Below are 22,825 nucleotides of genomic sequence, written 5' to 3'. Positions count from 1 at the left end.
GACGAAGGTGGGATTCAGCGATTCCCGAGTAGCCTAGGGGAAGAGAGAGTGAAGAATCAGCCAGCTGCCACAAGCCGCGATCCGCGCCGGCAACGAACGCTGACAGAGGAAAAATTTTCTTCCCTCTTGCCTCACTCTCCACTGCGTGCCTTCCTCCTAACTCTCCACCAAAATGAATTCAGCCTTGCCTCCATTCGCTCCGTACGGCTCGGCCGGAGAATCCTGGGAGGGATTCATGGAGCGTTTTGAGACGTACCTCATCGCATCAAAAAACCAGGCACAAACAGATGAAGAAAAATGTAGTTTTTTCCTCTCCTGCTGCAAACCTTCCATGTTCACCTCTGCCAGGGCTTTGGCCACTCCCAGGCCAGCGTACACACTTGGCTGGGACAACTTAATGGCCAGGCTGAAGGGACATTATGCCCCGACTCCTTCAAAAATCGCCCGCCGGTTCGCATTCCGCCGCCGGGTACAAAAGCCGGGCGAATCCATAAGTCAATTTTTGGAATCCCTACGCACCACTGCCGCCCAGTGTGACTTTTCAAACTTGGAGGAAAACCTGGTGGAGCAATTTGTGTGTGGAGTGCGGGACGTCCACCTGAGAAGCCGAATGTTCCGAAACCACGACATCACGCTGCTGCAAGCGGTGGAGACTGCCAGAGTGGCTGAACTCTCGGAGCAGTCCACCGCTGACCTAGAACGGTTGCAGCTGGCCTCTCAGGCACCAGGGACCATTCCGCACGCTCCACCAGCATCCCAGATCTATGAGGTTGACGAACTGCCACCTCCCGATGATCCGTCCTCCGAAACTGTGGGGCAGTTGCGGGCGCAACCGCGGCGAAGACAGCCTACACCAACAGCAGCACCTCCTGCCACCAGGTCCGCCTGTCTCAGCTGTGGTGGCCGCCACGACCACTCAGTCTGCCAATTCCGGAACACTATCTGCCACCGTTGCCAGAAGCCGGGGCACATTGCCCAAGTCTGCCGGGCATCCTTGCCTGCCCCCGCCTTCTTCCAGGCCAAGCGCAATCTAAACCGCAGCCGCGCCGCCAGCCACCGCGGCCAACCCGCCGGGGAGATGACTGCCACAACGTGTCCTTGCCGCAAGCTGCTGAGGGCTCGGTCAGCCAGGCCTCCGCCGGAGCCCGGAAGATCGCAGCCACCATCCAGCTGGAAGGTCAGCCGTGCCAGATGGAGGTGGACTCCGGCTCCTCCCGCTCTCTGCTGTCCTGGGTTGCGTTCTCCCGCCTCTGCCCAAAAGTTGCCCAAACTCAGCTGTCACCGGCCCAGACGATCCTAAGGGACTACCAGGGAAATCTAATTCCCACCCTGGGGTCCTTCCCTATTGCAGTTAAATACGGCGCCTTCCAAGGGAAGCTGCCAATCTTGGTAGTTAAAAAAGCCCTGCCGGCCCTCCTGGGCCTTGATTGGTTCCCTGCCCTGGGGTTGTCCATTGGGGGGGTGCACCGGGTAGTTCCCTCTTCCTTGGAAGACGTTTTAAATGAATTTGCTGACGTCTTCGACGGCCAACTCGGCTGCTATAAGGGCACCCCCATCTCTCTGAGCCTCGATCCCCAGGTTGCTCCCATTAGGCTGAAAGCCCGCAGGGTGCCTTTTGCCTTAAGGGCCAAGGTTGACGCCGAGCTTGATAAGCTCCTGGCGCAGGGAGTCATCGAACCCGTTGACCATGCCCACTGGGAGACACCCATCGTCCTCCCAGTCAAGCCTGACGGGTCGGTGAGGATCTGCGCTGACTACAAGTCGACGATCAACTTGGCCCTTCAGGCAAACCCCTATCCAGTCCCTGTAGTGCAACACCTGCTCCATTCCTTGGGGCAGGGTTGCACATTCGCCAAACTGGATATGGCGCAGGCCTACCAACAGCTCCCGGTGGATGACGATGCGGCGGCTGCCCAGACCATTGTCACCCATCGTGGGGCTTTTCGTTGTCGCCGCCTTCAATTCGGCGTTTCCGTGGCCCCGGGGATCTTCCAGAGCCTCATGGAGCGGTTGCTCCATGGGCTTCCGGGCGTTGTACCATATTTCGATGATGTTCTGATCGCTGCTTCCAGCCGCTCAGAGCTCATCGAGATACTCAGGAAGGTCCTCAGTCGTTTCAGGGGCGCGGGCCTAAAACTCAAGCGCAGCAAATGCTCGTTTGCTGTTCCTAAGGTGGAATTCTTGGGCTTCTTGATTGACGCCCAAGGCATCCACCCCACACCTTCCAAGGTTGCAGCCATTAGGAACGCCCCTGCACCCACCTCCAAGGCGGAGCTGCAGGCGTTCCTGGGGCTTCTTAACTTCTACGCCCCCTTCATTCCTCACAAGGCGTCACTAGCCGAGCCGCTGCATCGGTTGCTCGACCGATCCGCGGCCTGGCGCTGGGGGAGCCGCGAAGTGCATGCGTTCGCGGCTGTCAAAGAGACGCTGACGTCATCGGCAGTCCTGATTCAATACAATGACAGGATGCCTCTGACGCTAGTGTGTGACGCCTCCCCCTACGGTGTTGGGGCGGTCCTGAGCCATGTCCTCCCGAATGGCTCGGAGGCCCCGGTGGCCTTTTATTCCCGGACACTCTCCTCGGCGGAGCGCAATTACAGCCAGATCGACAAGGAGGCTCTGGCTGCAGTGTCCGGGATTAAGAGGTTTCACGATTACCTCTACGGTCGGACTTTCACTCTTGTCACTGACCATAAGCCGCTCCTTGGGCTTTTGGCAGGTGACAAGCCGACCCCCTCCCCATCCTCTCCCCCCGCATGACATGTTGGACGGAATTCCTTGCAGCGTACTCTTATATGCTGCAGTACCGTCCTGGCAAGCAGCTAGGGCACGCTGATCCCTGAGCCGCTGCCCCTTGCCGGAGACTGACACCGCCCCTGTGCCAGGCCTCTCTGTCCTTACAATTGCGTCTTCCGGCCTCCCCATCTCTGCCGCGGATGTCGCGGCCTACACAAAGGCCGATCCAATCCTCTCCCAGGTCTCTTCCTGGGTCTTGAGGGGATGGCCTACAGACAAAGTGGCAGAGGGCTTTCGGCCCTTCAAAACTAGGCAAGCGGAGCTCTCCCTCCACGGGGGGTGTCTCGTTTGGGGGGATCGGGTAGTGATCCCTGCTGCACTTCGGCCACAAGTTCTGCCTCTGCTCCACAAGGATCACCCAGGCATAGTGCGGGTGAAGGCTTTGGCCCGTAGCTATGTCTGGTGGTCCTTGTTGGATTCAGAGATAGCGGCCTATGTAGGCCGCTGCACTACATGCCAACAGTCCAGGCCCAACCCCCCCGCCGGGCCTGCTCGCAAGTGGGAGGCTCCGAGAGGCCCATGGTCACGCCTGCACATTGACTTCGCTGGTCCCTTCCACGGCCAGAACTTCTTAATTGTGGTGGATGCCTACTCCCGGTGGTGGAGCTGGTCCTGATGGGCTCCACCACGGCCGAGAGTACGGTCCGGGCCTTAAGGAGGTTATTTGCAACCCATGGGTTGCCGGACATAATTGTTTCAGACAACGGGCCCCAATTTACGTCCACCACCTTTCAAGGGTTCCTGGCTGAGCAAGGGATCCGGCATGCGCCCACAGCACCGTACCACCCGGCCAGCAATGGCCGGGCGGAGCGGGCGGTCCACTCAGAAAAGGAGGCCCTGGGCCGCATGGACCGGGGCGACTGGCAGGCGAGAGTGGCGGCTTACCTGCTAAGCCAGCATTCCACCCCCTGCCCAACAACCAACAAAAGCCCCGCGGAGCTCTTGATGGGCCGGCGCCTGCGGACTTCCCTGGATAGGCTCCATCCGCTCTATTCAGGGGATCAGCCGAGCAACCTGGGGGTCCTCCCCGCCCGTTCCTTTAAACTAGGGGATCTGGTCTGGGCCCGCTCCTTCTCCGGGGACCCCCAATGGGTTCCTGCCACTGTAACCGCCCTGACAGGCCCCTGTTCTTTTAGGGTCGGACTGGCTGACGGATCCCAATGGAGGCGCCACCTGGATCAACTGAGGAGGCGCCTCCCGCCACAGGCCGGCAACCCGGGCCACTCTCAAGACAACACCGCACACCCGGGGTTGCCGAATGAGGCCTTCGCTGAACCAGGCCTCGCCTTTCCATTGCCAGACGGTGAAGATGCTCAAACCGAGAAAATACGTCATCGGGCCTTCGCAACACCAGGCCCGGCCTACCCGAGCGCCCCCTTCCGGGGAGCCCGACAGACTGCTCAAACCGCCGCAGCAGAGGCCCCACCTATCGCTCCTACCCCCAGTGACTCTCCTCCCATTCCATACACTGTAGCTAGGGACGCGCCAACACAGCCCAGCCTACCTATGTCGTTGAGCCCGCCTTCTGGGCCTTTCCAAGATGGCGTCCCTTGGAGCTGCACCCCCTTCAGGGAGGAGCTACTACAAGCAGGTCCACCTCCGCCGACGACTCCTGTAGAACTGCGAAGATCTGGGCGGGTCCGGCGCCGCCCCGCCTATTTACAGGACTACGCATGCTCCACCAGGGGAGCATGCGCGGATCTGGGGGGAAGGGGTGTTGTATATTCATGAGCTATGCAAATATAGCTCATTCAGTTCAGCACTTTTACAAAAGGCCAGCAACAGCCTGCTGCCTCCTGATTGGCCAGGACGCAGCAGGAGCTGTTGCCGGCCGAGAGTTACATTTGATTGGACAGGGGACTTGACAGCTGTTGCTGCCCAGTCCCCGGTCTCCTATTGGCTGTTATATTTCGTTCACGTTGTATAAATACCTTGGCGCGTGCAGCGCCTGTTCGAATCGCTGTCACTTCGTTCTTCCGTTTGAATAAACCTTGTTCTTGTTGGTTAACCCTGGCTCTCGCATCCTTCATTTCCCAATCTTCAAAAACGACATCACGTGAGTGCCATGTGCAACTCCATTGACATTGTTTGTAGGCAGTTAGCAAAGGTGTAAATGATGGTTGCGTGATCACTGAATGCTGCAACATTCACAATTTTGAGGACCGGCCATACGTTTCCTATTCAGAGCTGTCATAATTTTAAACCATCACTGAACAAATGGTCATTAACCAAAGACTATCCATAGAAGGTTCTTTACACCTCCTTTCAACTCTGCACCACCACAAGGGGGGTACATCTCATATTTTTTTTAAAAACCTGGCATAGAGGAACCAGCATGCTGCTCCTCAAAAAAAGAGTCAAGATAAAATCCGATCTTGCACCACCTACTATTTATATATGCTAACTCCATATACTATTCTGAGGGGGTGGAATTATGTGATTGGTAAGCCCGGATGCTGTCTTGATTGCACATAATCAATTTAAAAATACCTATATTAGGTACGCTCGTGTGTTTTTAAATTTTATTTTTCGTGGTAAACCTTTTAAAAATCTATCATGTGCTGAAATATTCCTGATTACGCCACAAGGCTCCTTAACCAAAGGGTAACGTTGAATCAAGGGAACGAAAACGCAGCGGAGGCAGGCAGACGAAAAGAAACCGTCGTCACGGGCTCGGAGTTCCGCAACTGCTGGCCACACGGGGGCGCCGCTCCCACAGCCAAAATCTTCCGGCATCTCAATTGCCAAGCTCAGCGTCTTGGCCCAAAATGCCCGGGTCCTGCTCGGAGATCAAGCTGCGGGGAAGATCCTGGCTGTCCTGGGCCCTCTGGGGCAGCTTGGCTCTGGCTCCGGCTTGCGGGTACGTGATCGTGAATTCGGTCTCCTGGTCGGTGCCAAACGAGGTGGAAGAAGAGCTGGACAGCTCCTCCAACGAAGAGGCTCTCCCCGCCCTCCTTGAAGACACCAGCAGTATTTGGAAGCAGAGCTACCCGGCCTCGGTGTACAAAGAAGAGGAGATGCGAACCCGGCCGGAAACGGGGAGGTCGAAGCAAATCTCTTCGCCGTCGCGGATGTTTTCTTACCGGAGGGAGGGCTCCAAAGGACCAGACAGCCCAGCGCTTCCTCTGGAGCAAGCAGCCAGAACGGCCCGGTTCCTGATGCATCGCCACGGCTGGGGCTTCTTGGCCACGATATCAACCCAAGAAAAGGTACCACCACCTCCGTGAGCCGCCTCTCTTGTAGCAGCCGGGAAAGGAGGCGTTTGCGTTTTCTCCCTCCGAGCGCGGCTCTGCAACAGCGCTGCCGTGTTTCCCTCTCTTCGAGCCTTGTTGCTGCCATTCGGCTCCGTCCGGCCGCGCACTGGCTCTACTGAGCCATGCGGTTGTCATTTGGGGACAAATCCACCACAATTGAATAGTGGCTTGAATGAGATGGTTTAATGGGCTTCCTTCCCCAGTCCTGAAAAACAGGAGGACGATTTTGACTCTTTAGTGACACCTGCAACGTGGCTACAAAGAAGAAAAAAATCCGAAACCAATCAATCAGAGGAAGGAGGTGTCCAATCTCCAATAATATCGGATAATTGTTTGCAATTATAATAGACAGATTCAAATTTGGTCTTTGTTTCTTTACGATTTAAATATGGGGACCAAATTATTAACAGTTGCATAAAGATTTCATTTATCTATTGTACTTTACTTAAAATTCACTAGTACAACACTAACATTGAAATGTATTTTCCCCTCATTATTTAAAGAGTCCTGATAATTCCAGTTCACCAACAATGGTGCCAGAAGATGCTTGTAATGTACTAATTTCAAACTGTCTGTGATAAATGGGAAAAGAAAATCCAAGTTTGAAATAATTTAAAATGCACTTTTAAGACTTGCTGCTCCAAAAATGAAATGTCTGTTTGCATGTTTACGCTTCTTATAACTTGGAGATTAGGCATATGTAGAAACTTTCCAGAAGAGTCTTTTATCCATGATTATTTCAACAATGAGATTCATTTTGTGTAGTGGTTATAAGGCACCAGGTTAAAGACCCAAAGACTAGGTGTTCTTGTCCCAGCTCAGGCGTAAAGGCATCTGAGTGATGTTGGACCAGTCGCTCTTTTTCTCAGACCTAGAAAGAAACCAATGGTAAACCACTCCTGAAATCTTGTTAAGAAACCTGCAGGAGTCAAAACTTGACTGCAATTCACAAAATCCATTGATATAATTATAGGATTTCAATAAAGGTACACATTTAATTCTGAGATCAAATATTACATGTCCCCAATGTTCAAGATGCTTCCTGTAATTGAATTGTGAAAGAAGAGTCCATTGTGACTTCAGTTTCCTGTATACAGTATGTCATTTTTAAAATATGAACTTCATTTTTACATAGACTTTGGGCATACCTGAAATTCATATAGAATAGAAATCTTTACTGGCCAAGTATGATTGGACATAAAAGAAATTTACTCTTATGCATATAATTCTAATCTTTATCTTATCCTACTTTTAAATTTATAAGTATGCCTTTTCATACTGTATACTGGCTTTCCACAACAAATATCAAGGCTGCCTAGATCACTTAGAATCTTCTCCATCTCTTCCAAGTATTAAACCTCTTAGTTTGGGGACATCTGCATATCAGATAATTGTCCCCTCAATTGTTTCACACAGGTCATTAATCAAAATGTTGAATAGCATCGGGCTCTGTATTTGATTCTGTTCTGCAAATTGACAGAATCATTTATGAGTATTCTCTGGATAGGGTCAATCAACTGGTTATGAAGTCATCAGTTGTGCCATCGAGCTCATATTTAACTCTTTTAATAATGCAATATACAGTATATGATTCATAGGTTGGCTCACATAAATTAATGCTAAGAATGAGATGACCTGGATGAATTTTAACTTAAAAAGAAAATAAGAGATTACATGTTTTGAGGAGAGGAGCTAAAGAAATTAAGCAAAGTATAATATGCTACAGAGATTGAAGGGACAACAGCCACAACAATCTGTAATCTAACTTATTTCATGTAGGTATCTGAGCATGTGTCACCAATCAGTTCACCTGACCTGATCATGAAAAGCTAGGCAGGATAGCCTTTCAATTCCTTGATAGTATTCTGGCTCTGAATGATAGAAATTGTAGTCTAGGGTAGTGAGGAATGTTGGATTGGGGAGCCTTGCTTGCTAACAAAAGTAACTTTTGTTACTTTGGGAAGCTTATAATTCAGCCCTATAAATTTCATGCTTGAATTATAAAGTTTTGATTGTTGCTTCTATCCTTGCAATATTTTTTAATAGTCCTATGTTATGAACATGCCTGTTGTATGCCTTTTATAATATATACAGTAAAACCTCTGGTCACAACCATAATTCATTCCATATCTTTGGTCACAAACCAATTTGGTTGTGACCCAAATCTAATTTCGAAAATTTGGCGCATACAAAAAACAATGATGCGGAAGGGGAAATTGGCCACGGGGGAAAAATTGTGAATTTTTTTGGTTGGAACCCGATTTGGTCTTGGTCATGGTCAGAAGCGTTCATTACCAGACTGTAGGTCAAGAACCAAAGAACATACTGTAATTCACAATTAGTCCCATGGACCAAACAAGTCCAATGTTTATTTTAAATGCTGTTTTCTTTTGTCCCAGAGCAAACTCTCTTTGAAAGTAAGAGAAGTATAACAGCATTTTTGGATACAGCTCAAGGAAAAATAGGGATTATGCTTCAAAGAGGAAAAGAAAAAGTTAGGATTTCTCCAGGGCACAGCTCAAGTCAGCATTTTGTTTGTGTGATTCATAAGCAATTTACTTTGCCCTCAAAATTTAAATTCATTAATTAACATTAGGGCTGTACACTGCTTCAAAGTCACCCCATACTGTTCTACCCTAATTAATATCTTTGTTATTTACAACAATATTCTTAAAATTCTTGCAGAACTGGAGGCTATTATAGCTGACTATTAACATTCTTACCATACACTATTATACATGCCAAAATAAATCCTAATTTGATTTTCTTTCTAGCAAGTGTAACCTTGAAGTCACAGCAGAATACTAACTCAGAAAGTGAAGTAAGACTGAATCTATAATAATTAATATTTGTTTGGTGGATCACCAATAAATCTCAGGGATGTAGGCTAATGTGGAAAGTCCAAAAAATAATACAATCCGCTACTACTCTATTGGGGACTACCACCAAAGGGGACTAACTGTACTTAGAAAGATATGCATACATACACCAAAGATCAAGATCAATTCAAGAGAATGTTTCATCTTGAAAAGTTACATTTAAAAAATTCTTGCATTAAATATTTTGCCATTCATGCTTAAAGATCAAGGTAAAATATTACCTTCAGATCTTGTTATAAGTAGCTCTTCATATACAACATACCCATAAGGTATTTGTATCTATACCTGCCCTTATACTGTTATTTAAAACATTGTTATTTGATTTTAATTATGTTTGTGCCATTCTGTTTTCTTCAATTTGCAGTGAATAAATGGGGTATAATACTTATAAATAAAAGTAATTAGCTTTTGTGAATAAATAAAAATATAGCTTCCTTAAATTGCTCAGAATTCTGTTAGAAATATTTAGCTCTCAGTATAGAATTATTGCTCCCAAAACAATATGACTTTATAAAATTATCACAAATACTAGGAAGGTGTGCAGTAATATATTTGCTTCTGCACTACAACTATTCCTTTTTATTAGTTTCTAAACAGTGTGTGATAAAAAGACTCATTTTAATCTGAAACATTGAACAAAACGTTAAAAAAAACCTATGAGTAACAGAATAAAACTCCCATTCTCTTCAGTAGAAACTTTTTCTTTTTTCTTCTTAGTATTTCAGATTAAATATGATGAATTACAAATCACTTCTGATATCCAGTAAAGTTTAGAATAATACCGTTATTTAAACTTACTTCAAAAATATTTGCACCATGAATGCTTTATAAGAGCTAATCATTTGAAATTTTTCAGATCAAGGGGGCACCATTTGGGACTTGTTTATCTATCAGTGATGGCCCCACAGACAACAGCACTGGGATTCCTTACTTTTACATGACTCCAAAGGATAAAACTGTAGCTGATCTGGTGAAAAATTCAATTGCTTCATTGACATTACCTGAAGCAGAAGGAGATTTTTGCAGGTACAATAATTTTGGTAACTTTTACTGCATAATGATATTTCTTTGTATCTCACCTTTATTATTTTTATAAATACCATATTTTTCAGAGTATAAGACGCACCGAAGTATAAGACGCACCGAAGTTTTGAAGAGGCTTTTTTTTTAAAGTAGGTAGGTAGATAGAGGGATAGAGAGGGAGAGAAAGAGAGAGAAATACAGTAGATAGGTAGGGAGAGAGAGAGAGAGTAGTTAGGTAGGTAGATAAAGGGATATATATATATAGAGAGAGAGAAATAGAGGGTGGGTGGGTAGGTAGGTAGGTAGGTAGGTAGGTAGGTAGGTAGGTAGGTAGAGGGATACAGAGTGAAATAAAAAGAGAGAGAAAAAAACAGTAGATAGGTAAGGAGAGAGAGAGAGTAGGTAGGTTGGTAAGTAGAGGGATAGAGAGAAATAGAGAGAGATGGAAATACAGTAGATAGGTACGGAGAGAGAGAGAGAGTAGTTAGGTAGGTAGGTGGAGAAAAGGATAGAGAGAGAGAGAAATAGAAAGAGATAGATAAATACAGTAGGTAGGTAGGGAGAGAGAGAGTAGATAGGTAGATAGAGGGATAGAGAGAGAAATATATATAGAGAGAAATACAGTTGATAGGTAGGGAGAGGCAGAGAGTAGTTAGGTAGGTAGGTAGATAAAGGGGGGAGAGAGAGAGAGAGAGAGAGAGAAATACAGTTGATAGGTAGGGAGAAACAGAGAGTAGTTAGGTAGGTAGGTAGGTAGGTAGGTAGGTAGGTAGGTAGGTATATAGAGGGATAGAGAAAGAGAAATAGAGAGAGAGAGAAATACAGTAGATAGGTAGGTGTTTCTGCTGGCACAGCACTTGATCAATGTAATTCTCATCAATCAGTTAAAGAGCTTTCCAAAGGTGGGATGGAAAAGCACTTTGCAAACCTCCCTAAAACGGCTCATTTTTCACAAAAATGGGCCTGTTTGTTTGTTTGTTTTCAAAAAAGGCCTGAACAGCCTGTGGGGGGACGCTTGCAGAGTGCTCCTGGGAGGATGGGGGGCCAATTTTCATGGGGAAAAAACGGTTCATTTTTTGCAAAAAACAGGCCCCTTTTTGTCAAAAAAACCCCATGCATAGCCTTATGGAGGCTTATAGGGGCCTGGGGGGACAAAAATGGCCTGGTTTTTGCTCATTTCTGTCCTCCCCAGTCCCCAGGATCTCTCTGAAAGCCTCCATAAGGCATGGCCATTTTGGTGAAGGGGCGGGGCTTTGGGAGGCAAAAAATGCTGTATTCGCGCACAGATTTTCAGCCTTTTTTTTTTTAAGGAAAAAAGGTGCATCTTATACTCTGAAACATACGGTAACTAAAGGCAGTGAATATATCTAACACACTTTCCTCCTCCCATTTTCCCCACACAACAAACCCTGTGAGGTGAATTGGGCTAAGAGACTGGCCCAAAGTCATCCAACTGACTTTCATGGCGAAAGTGGGACTAGAACTCAGAGTCACATGCTTTCTAAACTGGTGCCTTAATCACTAAATGAAAGTGACTCTTTTTCAAAACTTCAATAGTTAACTCTTTCTAGCTAGCAATTCATCACAATAAATGTGTTGTTACTCTTCATTTGCTTTGTGAGTTGCATTCATAATCTTATGGCACTGTTGAAAGTGGTTGTTTGAACTCCATCAACTCCAAAATTTAATCCAAAAATGTGAAAGAAATAAGATCAGAAAATCTCATTTCAATTATGTATGTAGAATAGCAAGTCATAGCTATATTTTCCAAAAGAGAAGCAAATAGCAATACATTTTTCCCAATTGAGTAGCTTTAGCAATAACTTTGCTACATAATTAGTTTTGCAGACTCATATATTTACTAACACAGAAAACTACATATTTGCCAAGTACAAAGTTGACTTCTTAAATGAAGTCATATACTTTTTCTTGAGTTTCTGATATGAAGAAGTAGCAGATGAATTTGCAAATTTTAAGCAAATTATACCAAGCAGGGTACAAGAATTGTGATCTGGGCAAAAAGATGATAGTCTAATTTAGAGAACTGATGGGCTCCATTTGACCCATTTCAACGGCTGACAGTTGCTGAGCTTAAAGTTCAAAATACTGCCTTAGACTGATCTTTATTACCAATGATGCACAGTTCTATAGCTAATACAATAGTACAGAGTGTTCAGAAAGCTGCAAAAACATTTTGCCACCCAAAAGGTGGATGTTTGGAGTTATGACAAAATCCTGAACTTTTAATTTTATTGTATTTGTACTCTAAGGTGAGGATACATAAACCTGGGTCCCCGTATCCATTGAGAACTGGACCACAGAAATGGCAAGCAAGCAGGCCAGCACACAAAGCTCCATTTCTGCAGGTGGCAGGTATGGACACGAAACCATCCCCTCCCACCACCACCAGTCCACAGTGCCTAAAAGGTTGGGGAATGTAATAGGAAAACAGTTTGTAGTTCTATTAACATATTTACCTCAGCAGGTGGCAGCACTTAGCTTTCCTTGGAAACTAAGCAGCATCACATCTGGTTAATGGTTGGATGAGGGAGCATTTCAGGGTAGAAAGCAAGACTGAGAAGTCAGAAAACATTTTCTGGAATAAAATAACATCAAACCTGTTTTACTACATAAAATTATCAAACAAGTTTTCACAGATGCAGTCAGCAGGAGATTGAACTCAACCTGGAGTCTCTTATCTAGGCACAAAATTACATGCCGATATATTGACCAGTTTTCTCAACATTAGCAACTTTATAATGTGTGGATTTCAACTCACAGAATTCCCCAGTCTCCATGTTTGAGAACACTGGTGTAGACTAAAGATTGAACAGCTGTTTCTTGGAGGAATTTCAAAAAATATGTGGCCCTAAATAGCACAAGAGATGCTCGGCCCTTTCTCTACCAACAAGTTTTCTATTCCATATACTACCTTCTTAAATTGCTTTATTCTTACCAAATTGAATTTCAATTTTCCTATAATAGATGGATACCTAGAACCTGAAGGCAGGGATGTTAAAAACACAAAGAGGGAGGATATCAAATGAGGTAATGACCAACAAAAGTGACAATTATACATTAACTTTCTCATTAATTTTCTGCTTCTAACCATCCTCTCTGAAAAGTGTATTGTTATTATATATTTAATCAGATAGCTACCTACTTGACAATATCCCCCCAAAAAGCAGGAGCAAGTAGATTTCCTGGATCATTGCCACAATGCCTATCTAAAAAACAAATGATACAGAGAACAAGAGATAATCATGGCCATCTTTGAAACTAGTAGTTGCTATTAAAAAATAATAATAAATTCAAGCTCTATTCCACATATGATCACCTATTGGTAATTATACAGTAGAATCATGAATTAAAAGTTCCTACTGGGCCAGATTCTTAATATTAAGTCAATTATATATGTTAAAATACACATTAGCTTTTGTAGCCCATTTTCAGGATAATTTAGAATCTTTTGGGGAAAGAGATTTTTTAAGCTTCTTTTATTATTGTGAGGGGATGGGCATTGGTATCAAATGTCTCCAGTCCTACAAAATTGTTTAATTCCCTTTTTTCATAGCCAATCTATGGCGCAGTGATTAGCATGCAGTATTGCAGGCTACTTCTGCTGGCTGCCAGCTGCCTACAATTTGGCACTTCAAATTTCACCAGGCTCAAGGTTGACTCAGCCTTCCATCCTTCGAGGTGGGTAAAATGAGAACCCAAATTGTTGGGAGCAATATGCTGACTCTGTAAACCACTTAGAGAGGGCTGTAAAGCACTGTAAAGCAGTATATAAGTCTAGGTGCTATTGCTATTGCTATTTACTGAAAGACAAACACCATCACATTTTATTTTTTCATTACTACCAATCTTGTTACTGATCATAATTCTGCTTGCCTTGTTTAATCTTAATCTAATGTCTACTCTATATGGTAGAAATATTTAAATTGAGCAGTTATGGTTTCTGCCAAATAAACCTGAGATATTACATTCATGGTGTAACAAGAAGCTTGTGCTCAGCATTCAACTGCACAGAGTTGAGTTTGTTTGTGTTTGTTTCTGTATGAAAGTATTTATTAGATGTTTATCTGCCACAATTAGGAGATAGTACTTCATTGGCTGAAACATACAGCTAGTTTTTTTAAAGGTATACACCAGGTGAAGCTTATCATGAAACTACTTGTTAGATAAGCTACACTCTTGAAGTTTGCTGTAGTGTATCAATGTAATTATTTTTATTTTCTTGATGACTGTGGATGAGAAGATACAGGGCAGATAAAATTGTTAATCCAAATTTTAAGCTGGCAGTATTGTTACAGAGACATATATTTTAATAAGCGGGTTGCTAGTCTCTCAGCCATTTTGAACTGGGAATTTCTGTTGAGTGAAAAAAAAAACAGGAAGTAGGTTGGATGAAAAAATTATCAGCATATGATTCACTTGGAATTACATAAGACTTTGTGTCCTCATAATCTACAATCCATTTATTGTATACAAGCATTTTGTTTTGAGATGACTGACTATAATGGGCATATAATAAATATATTTTCAAGTATCAGCATATCAGTTTATTTCTATTAGTTTATTTCTATTAATTTACCATGTAGAATATAGATAATTTCTCTTAATAACATTATGTAGTGACAGTTCAGGTTTTATTGAACCAAACCTCTCTGTGTGGTAAGCACATTAGAAAAATTATTACAATAACCCTTTCCTACAAAACTACATTACATTCTTTTGTTTTCCCTTCCTTACCAATGTAACCTGTCCTCAGTCCTTACCGAAAATATTGTGGTATTAATGATAAAAACACTGGTCTTTTTTCTGTATAAATCTCCTGCTTATCTGTAAATCTATCTGCTAATTTTAGTCAATTGTTCTGTGGAATGGTATAGAAAGGGACTGGGAGGAAAGGAAAAATCTATAAGCTTTCAGATGCATCTTTCCTCTGGGAGCCATTTTATAGGAATTTCCATCTCTTCCATTAAGGAGAATATCTGGGATTTTTATTGACTAAGAAGAGTATGGTCCCAAACAGGTGCCCATTCACTGAATGACTACTATAATGAATGTGGTTGGTCACAAGGCACCCATTTCATAAACTAGTAAAGTGGTGGCAGCAATACAAGCAACCTGCCTAAGAAACTGAAAAAGTGGATCATATCACAAAGCACATGAGTTTTTTTTCTTCCTTAGGAATGCTCTACACGCACAACTTCCTTTCCCATTCCATCCCTGGAGAATGTATTATTTGCATATAAATCTTACCTAGTTATACAAAACAGTGGTTCACTTTGAAGCACTACAGACTATCCGGGTTTGGTATTCACAAGCAAGATAAAAGTTTCTGTCAAGGGGAAACTATCTGCAAGCAAGCAATAACATCTCAAAAAAAATTGTAAAGAAAATCCTGGAAAATGTCCATTGTCAGGGTTCCAAGTAAGACCCCCAACGAAAGAACCACAGTTGAGTCAAAAATAAAACTTGGGAGAAGCATCAATTTCTGCCTGGAAATGTCTAGTTTCTGGTTGCATCAGGACTCATCAAAGGATTCTGAAACAATACTTGAAAAATTCATTTGAGCTTGATCTGATTCTTTGAAACTATCTTCATACATAGTCTGGGACAAAAAGAATCCATAATATTATTCAGAATTTGAAATAAAAATATTTATGATTGTTTTTTCTCAATTAAAGGTGAGCACCTACAGTTAAGCAAATAAAATGCATTGGTAAGCAAATATGTCTTTCTTATGGAAAGGACTTTACTAACTAAATAATGATTCTGTTTTGGATTTATTAAGATATTAGTTCTTATACATGTCTATGTTTATAGAAAATCAATTGTTGACCCTGATGACCCAAGGTGTACCAGGCTAACTTTTATTGGAAAGATGGTTACAGTGCCTCCAGAAGAACTGGAATCTGCCAAGCAAGCTCTGTTTTCTAGGTCTGTATGAATCTATTGTTATCCTCTGAAGTGTGTCTGGTGGGAAGAGGGGGAGAGAATATAAAATAAGCATTTGGAATATTATTGGAAAATATAAGCACTGTGTTCCTTAATACCAAAAAATCTTGGGAAGAAATTTCTTACTAATCAGATTGTATAGGTAGTCCTTAACCTATGATCAGAATTGAGCCCAGAATTTTTGTTGCTAAGCAAGGCAATCGTTAAGTGAATTTCACCTTTTTTGCCACAGTTGTTAAGAAAATCATTGCAGTTGTTAAATTAATCACCCAAATCTTAAGTGACTCTGGCTTCTCCCATTGACTTTGCTTGTTTGAAGCTCAAGTGGCAATTATGTGACCCCAAAACTGTTGTAAACGCATGCCAATTGTCAAGTGCCTGAATTTTAATCATGTGACCATGGAAATGCTGCAAAAGTTAGTAAGTGCAAGGATCGCATGATTCAGCCTCATTGTAACTTTGAATAGTCACTAAACGAATGGTTACAAGTAAAAGTCTACCTGTAATTGAAAGCAAAAATTCATTCCAGCCATTATTAAGCTCTTTTAAACTCCTTTGGCCAAAAATTCAGTTCTCCTAATGATATCACAAGTTCAGCATGAGGAAATAATAAATAACAAAGTAAGTGACCAAACTAAATATTTTTTCTTACTCTGAGATAGCTCTGTTTTAAGATTATCAAAATTAAACTGTCCAAAGATTGAATTTGCTAGACCCTGTGAGATACATTATTTCTATTTATTCTTCAGTTTTTCTTTGCATGCATCCCATATTATAATAGAAGTAGAATAACTGTTTTTAGTTCCTTCTCTCCATTCTTTTCAAGCCATGACATGATATAAGTATGGATATGTAGTTGAATAAAATGAAAAGCAAAAAGGATCCATTTTCAAGAGGCATTGTGCAATGATTAGCCAATAGAATTTGACGAATCTTGCCGTTCAAACAATCACTGTTTAAAGGTTCACTGTTGTATTTTCTAAATATATTATTCTAAATATTCTAAATATAAAATTTAACTGCTACTAAGTCATAGACAAATCTATAAAATAATGTCAGCCAATCATTTCTAGCTGTTTGGTTGTTCTTCCAGGCACCCCATAATGAGAAAATGGCCTCGCAATTATGAATGGTTCTTTATGAAAATGAATATTGAACATATATGGCTACAGGACTGGTATGGAGGAATTACAATTATTACTTTGGAGGAATATTTCAAAGCAGTTCCTAGTGAAACATAATTGAATTTTTAAGTATGAGAATTCAGCATTTTCATATTTAATTCAGAACAAAGAGTTTTATATACTAGGTTATCGGGTATTTATTTAATATTTTTGTGCAAAGTTTTGAATGTGGCTCCATGTTAACTGAAGCAAAATTACTTTTGAACATTAGAAAAAAACCTGCAGATGTTAAACAGTCTGGAGACAGATCATACTAAGTTATTGTTTAAGATGTTTTCAATACTTTTGGATTTTTATAAATACGAATCTCACAAGATCTATTGAAATAATACAATCTAAAACTAGGCAGAAATTCCAAACCTATATGTAATGAGTGGTATAATGATTGATATATTAATGTCCCTAACTGCTTGTAATCAAATATCTAATAATATATTTTATATATGTTGCATTTTAATTAAATGTATATTACAGATTTAATTTTTCCATAGCTACAGGTTTATCTTTTAAATGATTTAGAAAGAGCTTTATGAAAAAAAATAGAAAAAAAGCTAAGATCTGAAACTTTCCAGAAATGATTAGATAATTTACTTCACTTCATTATCTCAGACTAACAAATACAGCTGGCAGTTATTGTTCTGCATGTAAATATTAAGCTATTGTACAAAACCCTTACTTCTCAGAACTTCCTTGCTTCAGGAAAAAGAGATCTGAAGTTATTACTTCATTTCCAATATTATATTTTTGCTATTGTTTAAGTCTGAATAAGCTACAGAGTGTGTTAACAATACTCAGTGTTAACTGTGAATTTTAAATAATGGTTTATGTTTATTTATTTATTTAATTGAGTGATTGATTGATCAATCGATTTATTGACTTGTACCCGTCCATTTTACATTTGTGAGTTCGGAAGGTGACCAAGAAAAATTATAAATGAAAACATTAGCTAGCTGATCATTTAAAACCAGCACTAAAATTTAAGCCGTAATCAACTAAATTTTTGATACAATATGAATCATTAGAAATATTAATTCCAGGAGTAGAGGCCAAGCACAATTTATGAGGAATTGTGGGAAATAAACAAAAGGCCATTTCCTGCATGACAGAAAGATAAACCAGCGGGAATATCTTCAAGAAGGCTATTCCTGCTGGTCCCTTTTTAATATGCATGGTAATATTTTTATTTTATTTATTTAGTTTGTCACTCATGTACAAAATAACAGGAATAAGAATAAACATGAATAACAACACTAGGAAATGGGTACAAATAAATGGGGACAGTAGTACAGGGACATTAGGCATGCCGGTGCGCTTATGCACAATTATACATAACAGGGCAAGTGTTACATTACAGAGGAAGGCCCTGAGCTGTTTAGGATTTATAGGACAATTTCAACACTTTAAAGCACTGGCAACCAATGTAGATCTTTCACTAAAGGCGTTGTGTGATTCTGGTATCTTGACAACATTCTAGCAACCATATTTGTATCAGTGCAGTACTAGTTCTCTTTTTAATTTGCAGTTCTATTTTTTCAAGAATTGCCCACTATTATGTACTGTACTAGTTGAGATGGGACACAATCAAGGCACAAAATTTCAACTCCAATCCTAGTGGCTCATGAATTGTTATGGCTGGCATAGCAGGTGTTTCATTGTGAAAAAGCATTCCTCACTGTAGCAGGTTTTAAATCAAATGCCTACAAACTTAAGACAGCTAAAACTGAGCAAATCCTCCCACATTACAAATTTAGTCTCTTGGAGAAGTGTAGCCCTGTCATTTGGACACAATGAGATAATACACATAATTAAAAATAGAAGTCTAAGCTTTGTCATTGAATTCCCAGAGACCTGAATAGAGAAGAGGTATCGTACCAGGTGAGTCTAAAACTCTCATATAAATTAAACCTTCAACACAGCCAAGTTGAAGATATTACTAGCCCACAATAAGGCATTCCTCTTTTTTATGCTGATGTTTTAAAATGTCAAAAAACAAGCCCTTTTTAAAAATTAAGGGATAATTTGTTTTATTTTGGGACCAGTTAATATAGAACAGTATCGAGCCTTTTTGGCACTGGGTGCTGAAATGGGGGTGCGCGCATGTGTGTCAGAAACCAGGGAGCAGCCATCCGGTGCGCATGCATGCACTGGGGAAATGATGTTCAGATTTCCGGCACATGCATGTAACCCGGCCACCTGGTTTTCCGGTTTCTGGTGCACATGCTTGCATGAAGACTAACTGGCTGGTGCGCATGTATGCAGAAGAAACCAGATCATCTTTCTGGTGGCTGCTCTTCCGGTTTCTGGTGCTTCTGCGTGCGTGAAGACCAGTTGACCGGCACGCCAGAACACGGAAGAGCAATGAGCAACAGCACATGTGCTCAGAGAGATGGCTCTGCGTGCCACTTCCAGCACGCGTGCCATAAGTTTGCCATCACGGATATAGAACAGACTAGACATTCTTAAAGAACCTCTGTAATATAATTTATAATTCCTGCATCACCTGATATGTGGGATTGGTTGTAGAGCCAGACCAGTTTCAAGTGTACATGTTTCTCCTACACCTCCCAAGTGTGATTTATTACATTTATAACATCTTTTCATACTGCAACATTATGTTCATGATGATCAGAACTGACAATGGGTTGTTACATCTAGAAATGCTCTAAATTATATATATTTAGCTATTTTATTTTGCTTATATCCAAGAGGTCAATGGAAATTTGTAAATTCATTATGCCCCTTAGTAAATTTCAGATGGCTTTTCTGTACTGGAATTATTATTTTAAGATGCCATATGGCAAGCAAAAGATGGATCAATAGATTTTATTCTTATTTATGAAGAATAGTAAAATATTGTAATGTGCATGCACTCATTGTTCAGAGTAAAACAGAATGACATGTGTTGGTTTGATTGTGCTTCACTAGTACTGTATATTGAAAGTGATGCATTTTTGTGTGTGATATCATGTATTTTTATAGTGATAAACAAAGGACATCATCAAGTTGCTCTTAAGAATTCCATTCAGATCTATCATACCAAATACTAGATCAATCAAAAACAATCCAGCATGATCATGCATTAAACAAATGATTTTCAATCACAAAACAAGAATACTTTTGGAAGAGCAAGATAAATCTTTTAACATGGCATAGAAGATTGTGTTTGTCAATTATTTTATATACAGCATTATACAACAGATCTTTAGCAATGGTATAATTACTGTAAATAGCACAATATTAATTTATACCCCAAATTTGATGTGATTTAACTATTCTGAGTTGTCTTTATATTTTGTAAAAATGTCATGGTAACTCACACAAATATGGCTTTCATAGTGCCAAGATAAGAGCAACACATATGCCTTCAATTACCTGTTGGAGGTACATTCTATTTGCATATGGGCAACACAGGATTTATGTGGTTTGTTAACAGCAAAGTGAGTTTGGCCCAGAAATATTTTGGGAGGTGTTTCAATAGTTTTGAAAGAGAAATAGGGGCCTTAAACATCTGTAATGTGCAAAGAATATATTTTGCTTCCTCACCTTCCCATATGCAAAGTTTGGGTCCTTTATACTTTGCAAGCATTAGGAAATATAAAAGAACTACTAAAGGTAGGAGTCCGACTCCACTAATCATTGTCAAGTCTAGGGGGCAGTGCTCATCTGTTTCAAGGTCATTGGACCAGCACTGTCCAAAGACATTTCTGTGGTCATGTGGCCAGAATGACATCATGGATCATTGGAGCACTGTTACCTTCCCATTGAAATGGTGCCTATTGATCTACTTGCATTTGTATGCTTTTGAACTGTTAGGCTGGCAGAAGCTAAGGTGAGGACAAGAGCTCATCCTGTCATGTGGAGCTCAGGTCTGGAACCTAGCTACTACCTTTCCAGCTGAGAAGCTCAGTGTCTTAATCTCTGAGCCACCATGCCACCTGCTAATGAATGATTTGTTTATTTATTCATTTGTTTACTTAATTTATCAATTTTAGAGATTTAGCGACTGTCCATCTCTCAGAGCCATTCTTTTTGGACCAGTGGTGGAGGCATTTCCCCCACTTCAATTGAAGGTTGCATCCATCCTCATAAAGCTTTCCACCTTAAGGAGATTCCCATTTTGTTTTTATAATATCTATTAAAATAAGAAGTCAGAATAAATGTTTGCTAAACTCCTCAGTGAGATTTTCTTCAGCTAAACATTTCCCTAGTTGTGATTTAGTGATTTTTATAAAATTTCCTATGGAGATCTTAATCTTGTTGATTTTGACTGGCAAAGTAAAATTATTATGTATTCAATCATAAAAAGGGTATTCAGAATCAGAGACTTCACTTGTACAGTATTTTAATATACTTATATTTTCTCTGATATTAATATTTCAAAGTCTAACAGGCATTAAGATCTCTTTTTAACAAAACAGCTCCATAATAACCGTATTTTATATCTGCTATATCTTTGGTGAAAAAGAATTTAAAAATATAATTTCAACTCTATACAATTACACAATGAGTAATATAGTACTTGTGGAAGAACTAAGCATTGTTTTATGTGCAACTTTACCAAAGAATGTCAAAATATTTTCCTCAACTGGATAAAAATATTTTCTTTTTTTGCCCTACTTGTGCATTTGCACTTATGAATGACTTATCATTGTAACACACTTATCAAACATTATATGTTAATAAAATCAAATATTAATAAAATAAAGTACTAATGGAAATGGCAATTATAATAATTATTGCCTGGTGTAATGAATGAACTCAGCCATTTATCTTTTAAGTCCAACTATTTTTTCCAGTAGTACTGTATATACTTTGACTTGGAAATCTGATAATTGTAATCACAATTCAAGATCATTGAAAAATAAAAGTTAACGTGATTAAGTGCCAAAAGCAGGCATGCAATGTAAAAACAAGAAAACAATAAATGAGGGTATAGTATCATAATCTTATATGGTATTTTTTTCATAAAAGCAAAAAAAAAAAAAGCATGCAGCCTTGAACATACTTGTATTTTCTTTACATATGTAATCATTTATACTTGCTTCCTTTTAATGTAACTTAACTACAAACTTTCAATGTGACAAGAGCAAGTCAGTTTCAAAACAAAGTGCAAAGCCTGTCCTCAGAGTTTTAAAAAAATAGATCTATCATAGCTTTAAGAATGTGAAGATTCAAAAAGGGTTGGGAGAGGGGAACAAATTTATGCTTGATGAAAAATGTTGTCACGTGTGTACCAAGATTTTCAAATGATTTAATTATGTCTGCAATTAAGCCCCAAATCAACTTTTCTACAAAATCTAGCTTTCAATCAAAAACTGAAAGGGTGGAACGAATAGGGATCTTAGTGTAATTCAGTAATTATTATCCTCGGCAAGTTTATATGTATGGACTTCAACTGCTAGAATTCATCAGTTTAGTTACATTTAAATTTGCCTAGGTTGAGAAACACCAGCGTAATTCTTGAAAGTGCTGCCGAAATGCTAAATAAAGCCCTGCTAACGAATAAAAAAGCTTTCACGAGGAACCTGGCCTTCTTAAAGGCTCGCTTTAATAGAGGCTCTTTCACGCATCGAAATGTAACTCTGGACTCTAAAACAGGAATAAAGCATCTCTCTCTCTCACGCACACACAGAGGCAGGCTTCGTCCCACGCTTTTTCTCCAGAAAGAGGCCTTTTTTTTCTAGCCGGCTTGCTCTACGGCAGGGGTGGGAACTGCTACGGA

At 41.0% G+C, this 22,825-nt stretch overlaps 2 protein-coding genes and 1 long non-coding RNA gene across 3 annotated transcripts; 2 read left to right on the top strand and 1 right to left on the bottom strand.

Annotated features, from left to right (window-relative positions):
• Nucleotides 1–235: 235 nt before the first annotated feature.
• On the top strand, nt 236–4,416 carry LOC116514616 (the record flags this gene model as incomplete). The annotated part of the gene is given in 5 exon segments (XM_032226233.1): nt 236–1,177; nt 2,200–2,739; nt 2,742–2,835; nt 2,838–3,395; nt 3,398–4,416. Coding segments are annotated over 5 exon segments (3,153 nt in total), but the record flags the coding sequence as incomplete, so codon positions are not given.
• Nucleotides 4,417–4,462: 46 nt separating this feature from the next.
• CREG2 (cellular repressor of E1A stimulated genes 2) lies at nt 4,463–18,310 on the top strand. The gene is made up of 4 exons (XM_032226911.1): nt 4,463–6,005; nt 9,786–9,955; nt 15,788–15,901; nt 17,013–18,310. Exons 1-4 carry the CDS (start codon nt 5,565–5,567, stop codon nt 17,158–17,160), a joined length of 873 nt encoding a protein of 290 aa, XP_032082802.1. The 5' UTR covers nt 4,463–5,564; the 3' UTR covers nt 17,161–18,310.
• Nucleotides 5,999–22,816, bottom strand: LOC116515028. Its single transcript, XR_004256178.1, has 3 exons — nt 22,730–22,816; nt 12,430–12,548; nt 5,999–6,921 (listed from the first exon to the last, which is right to left on the bottom strand). It is a non-coding gene; the product is annotated as an uncharacterized LOC116515028 (long non-coding RNA).
• Between the last annotated feature and the right edge of the window lie 9 nt (nt 22,817–22,825).

This window comes from Thamnophis elegans, chromosome 11, assembly GCF_009769535.1.
Source record: "Thamnophis elegans isolate rThaEle1 chromosome 11, rThaEle1.pri, whole genome shotgun sequence".
Classification (NCBI taxonomy): Eukaryota; Metazoa; Chordata; class Lepidosauria; order Squamata; family Colubridae; genus Thamnophis; species Thamnophis elegans.
Note: the sequence above shows the minus strand (reverse complement) of the source record. Positions and strands in the feature narration are given on the sequence as shown.

Coding starts and splice junctions, on each gene's coding strand:
- CREG2 (XM_032226911.1), top strand. CDS start 5,565: ATGCCCGGGTCCTGCTCGGAGATCAAGCTGCGGGGAAGATCCTGGCTG. Junction 6,006..9,785: donor CGATATCAACCCAAGAAAAG/GTACCACCACCT, acceptor GAAATTTTTCAG/ATCAAGGGGGCACCATTTGG. Junction 15,902..17,012: donor AAGCAAGCTCTGTTTTCTAG/GTCTGTATGAAT, acceptor TTGTTCTTCCAG/GCACCCCATAATGAGAAAAT.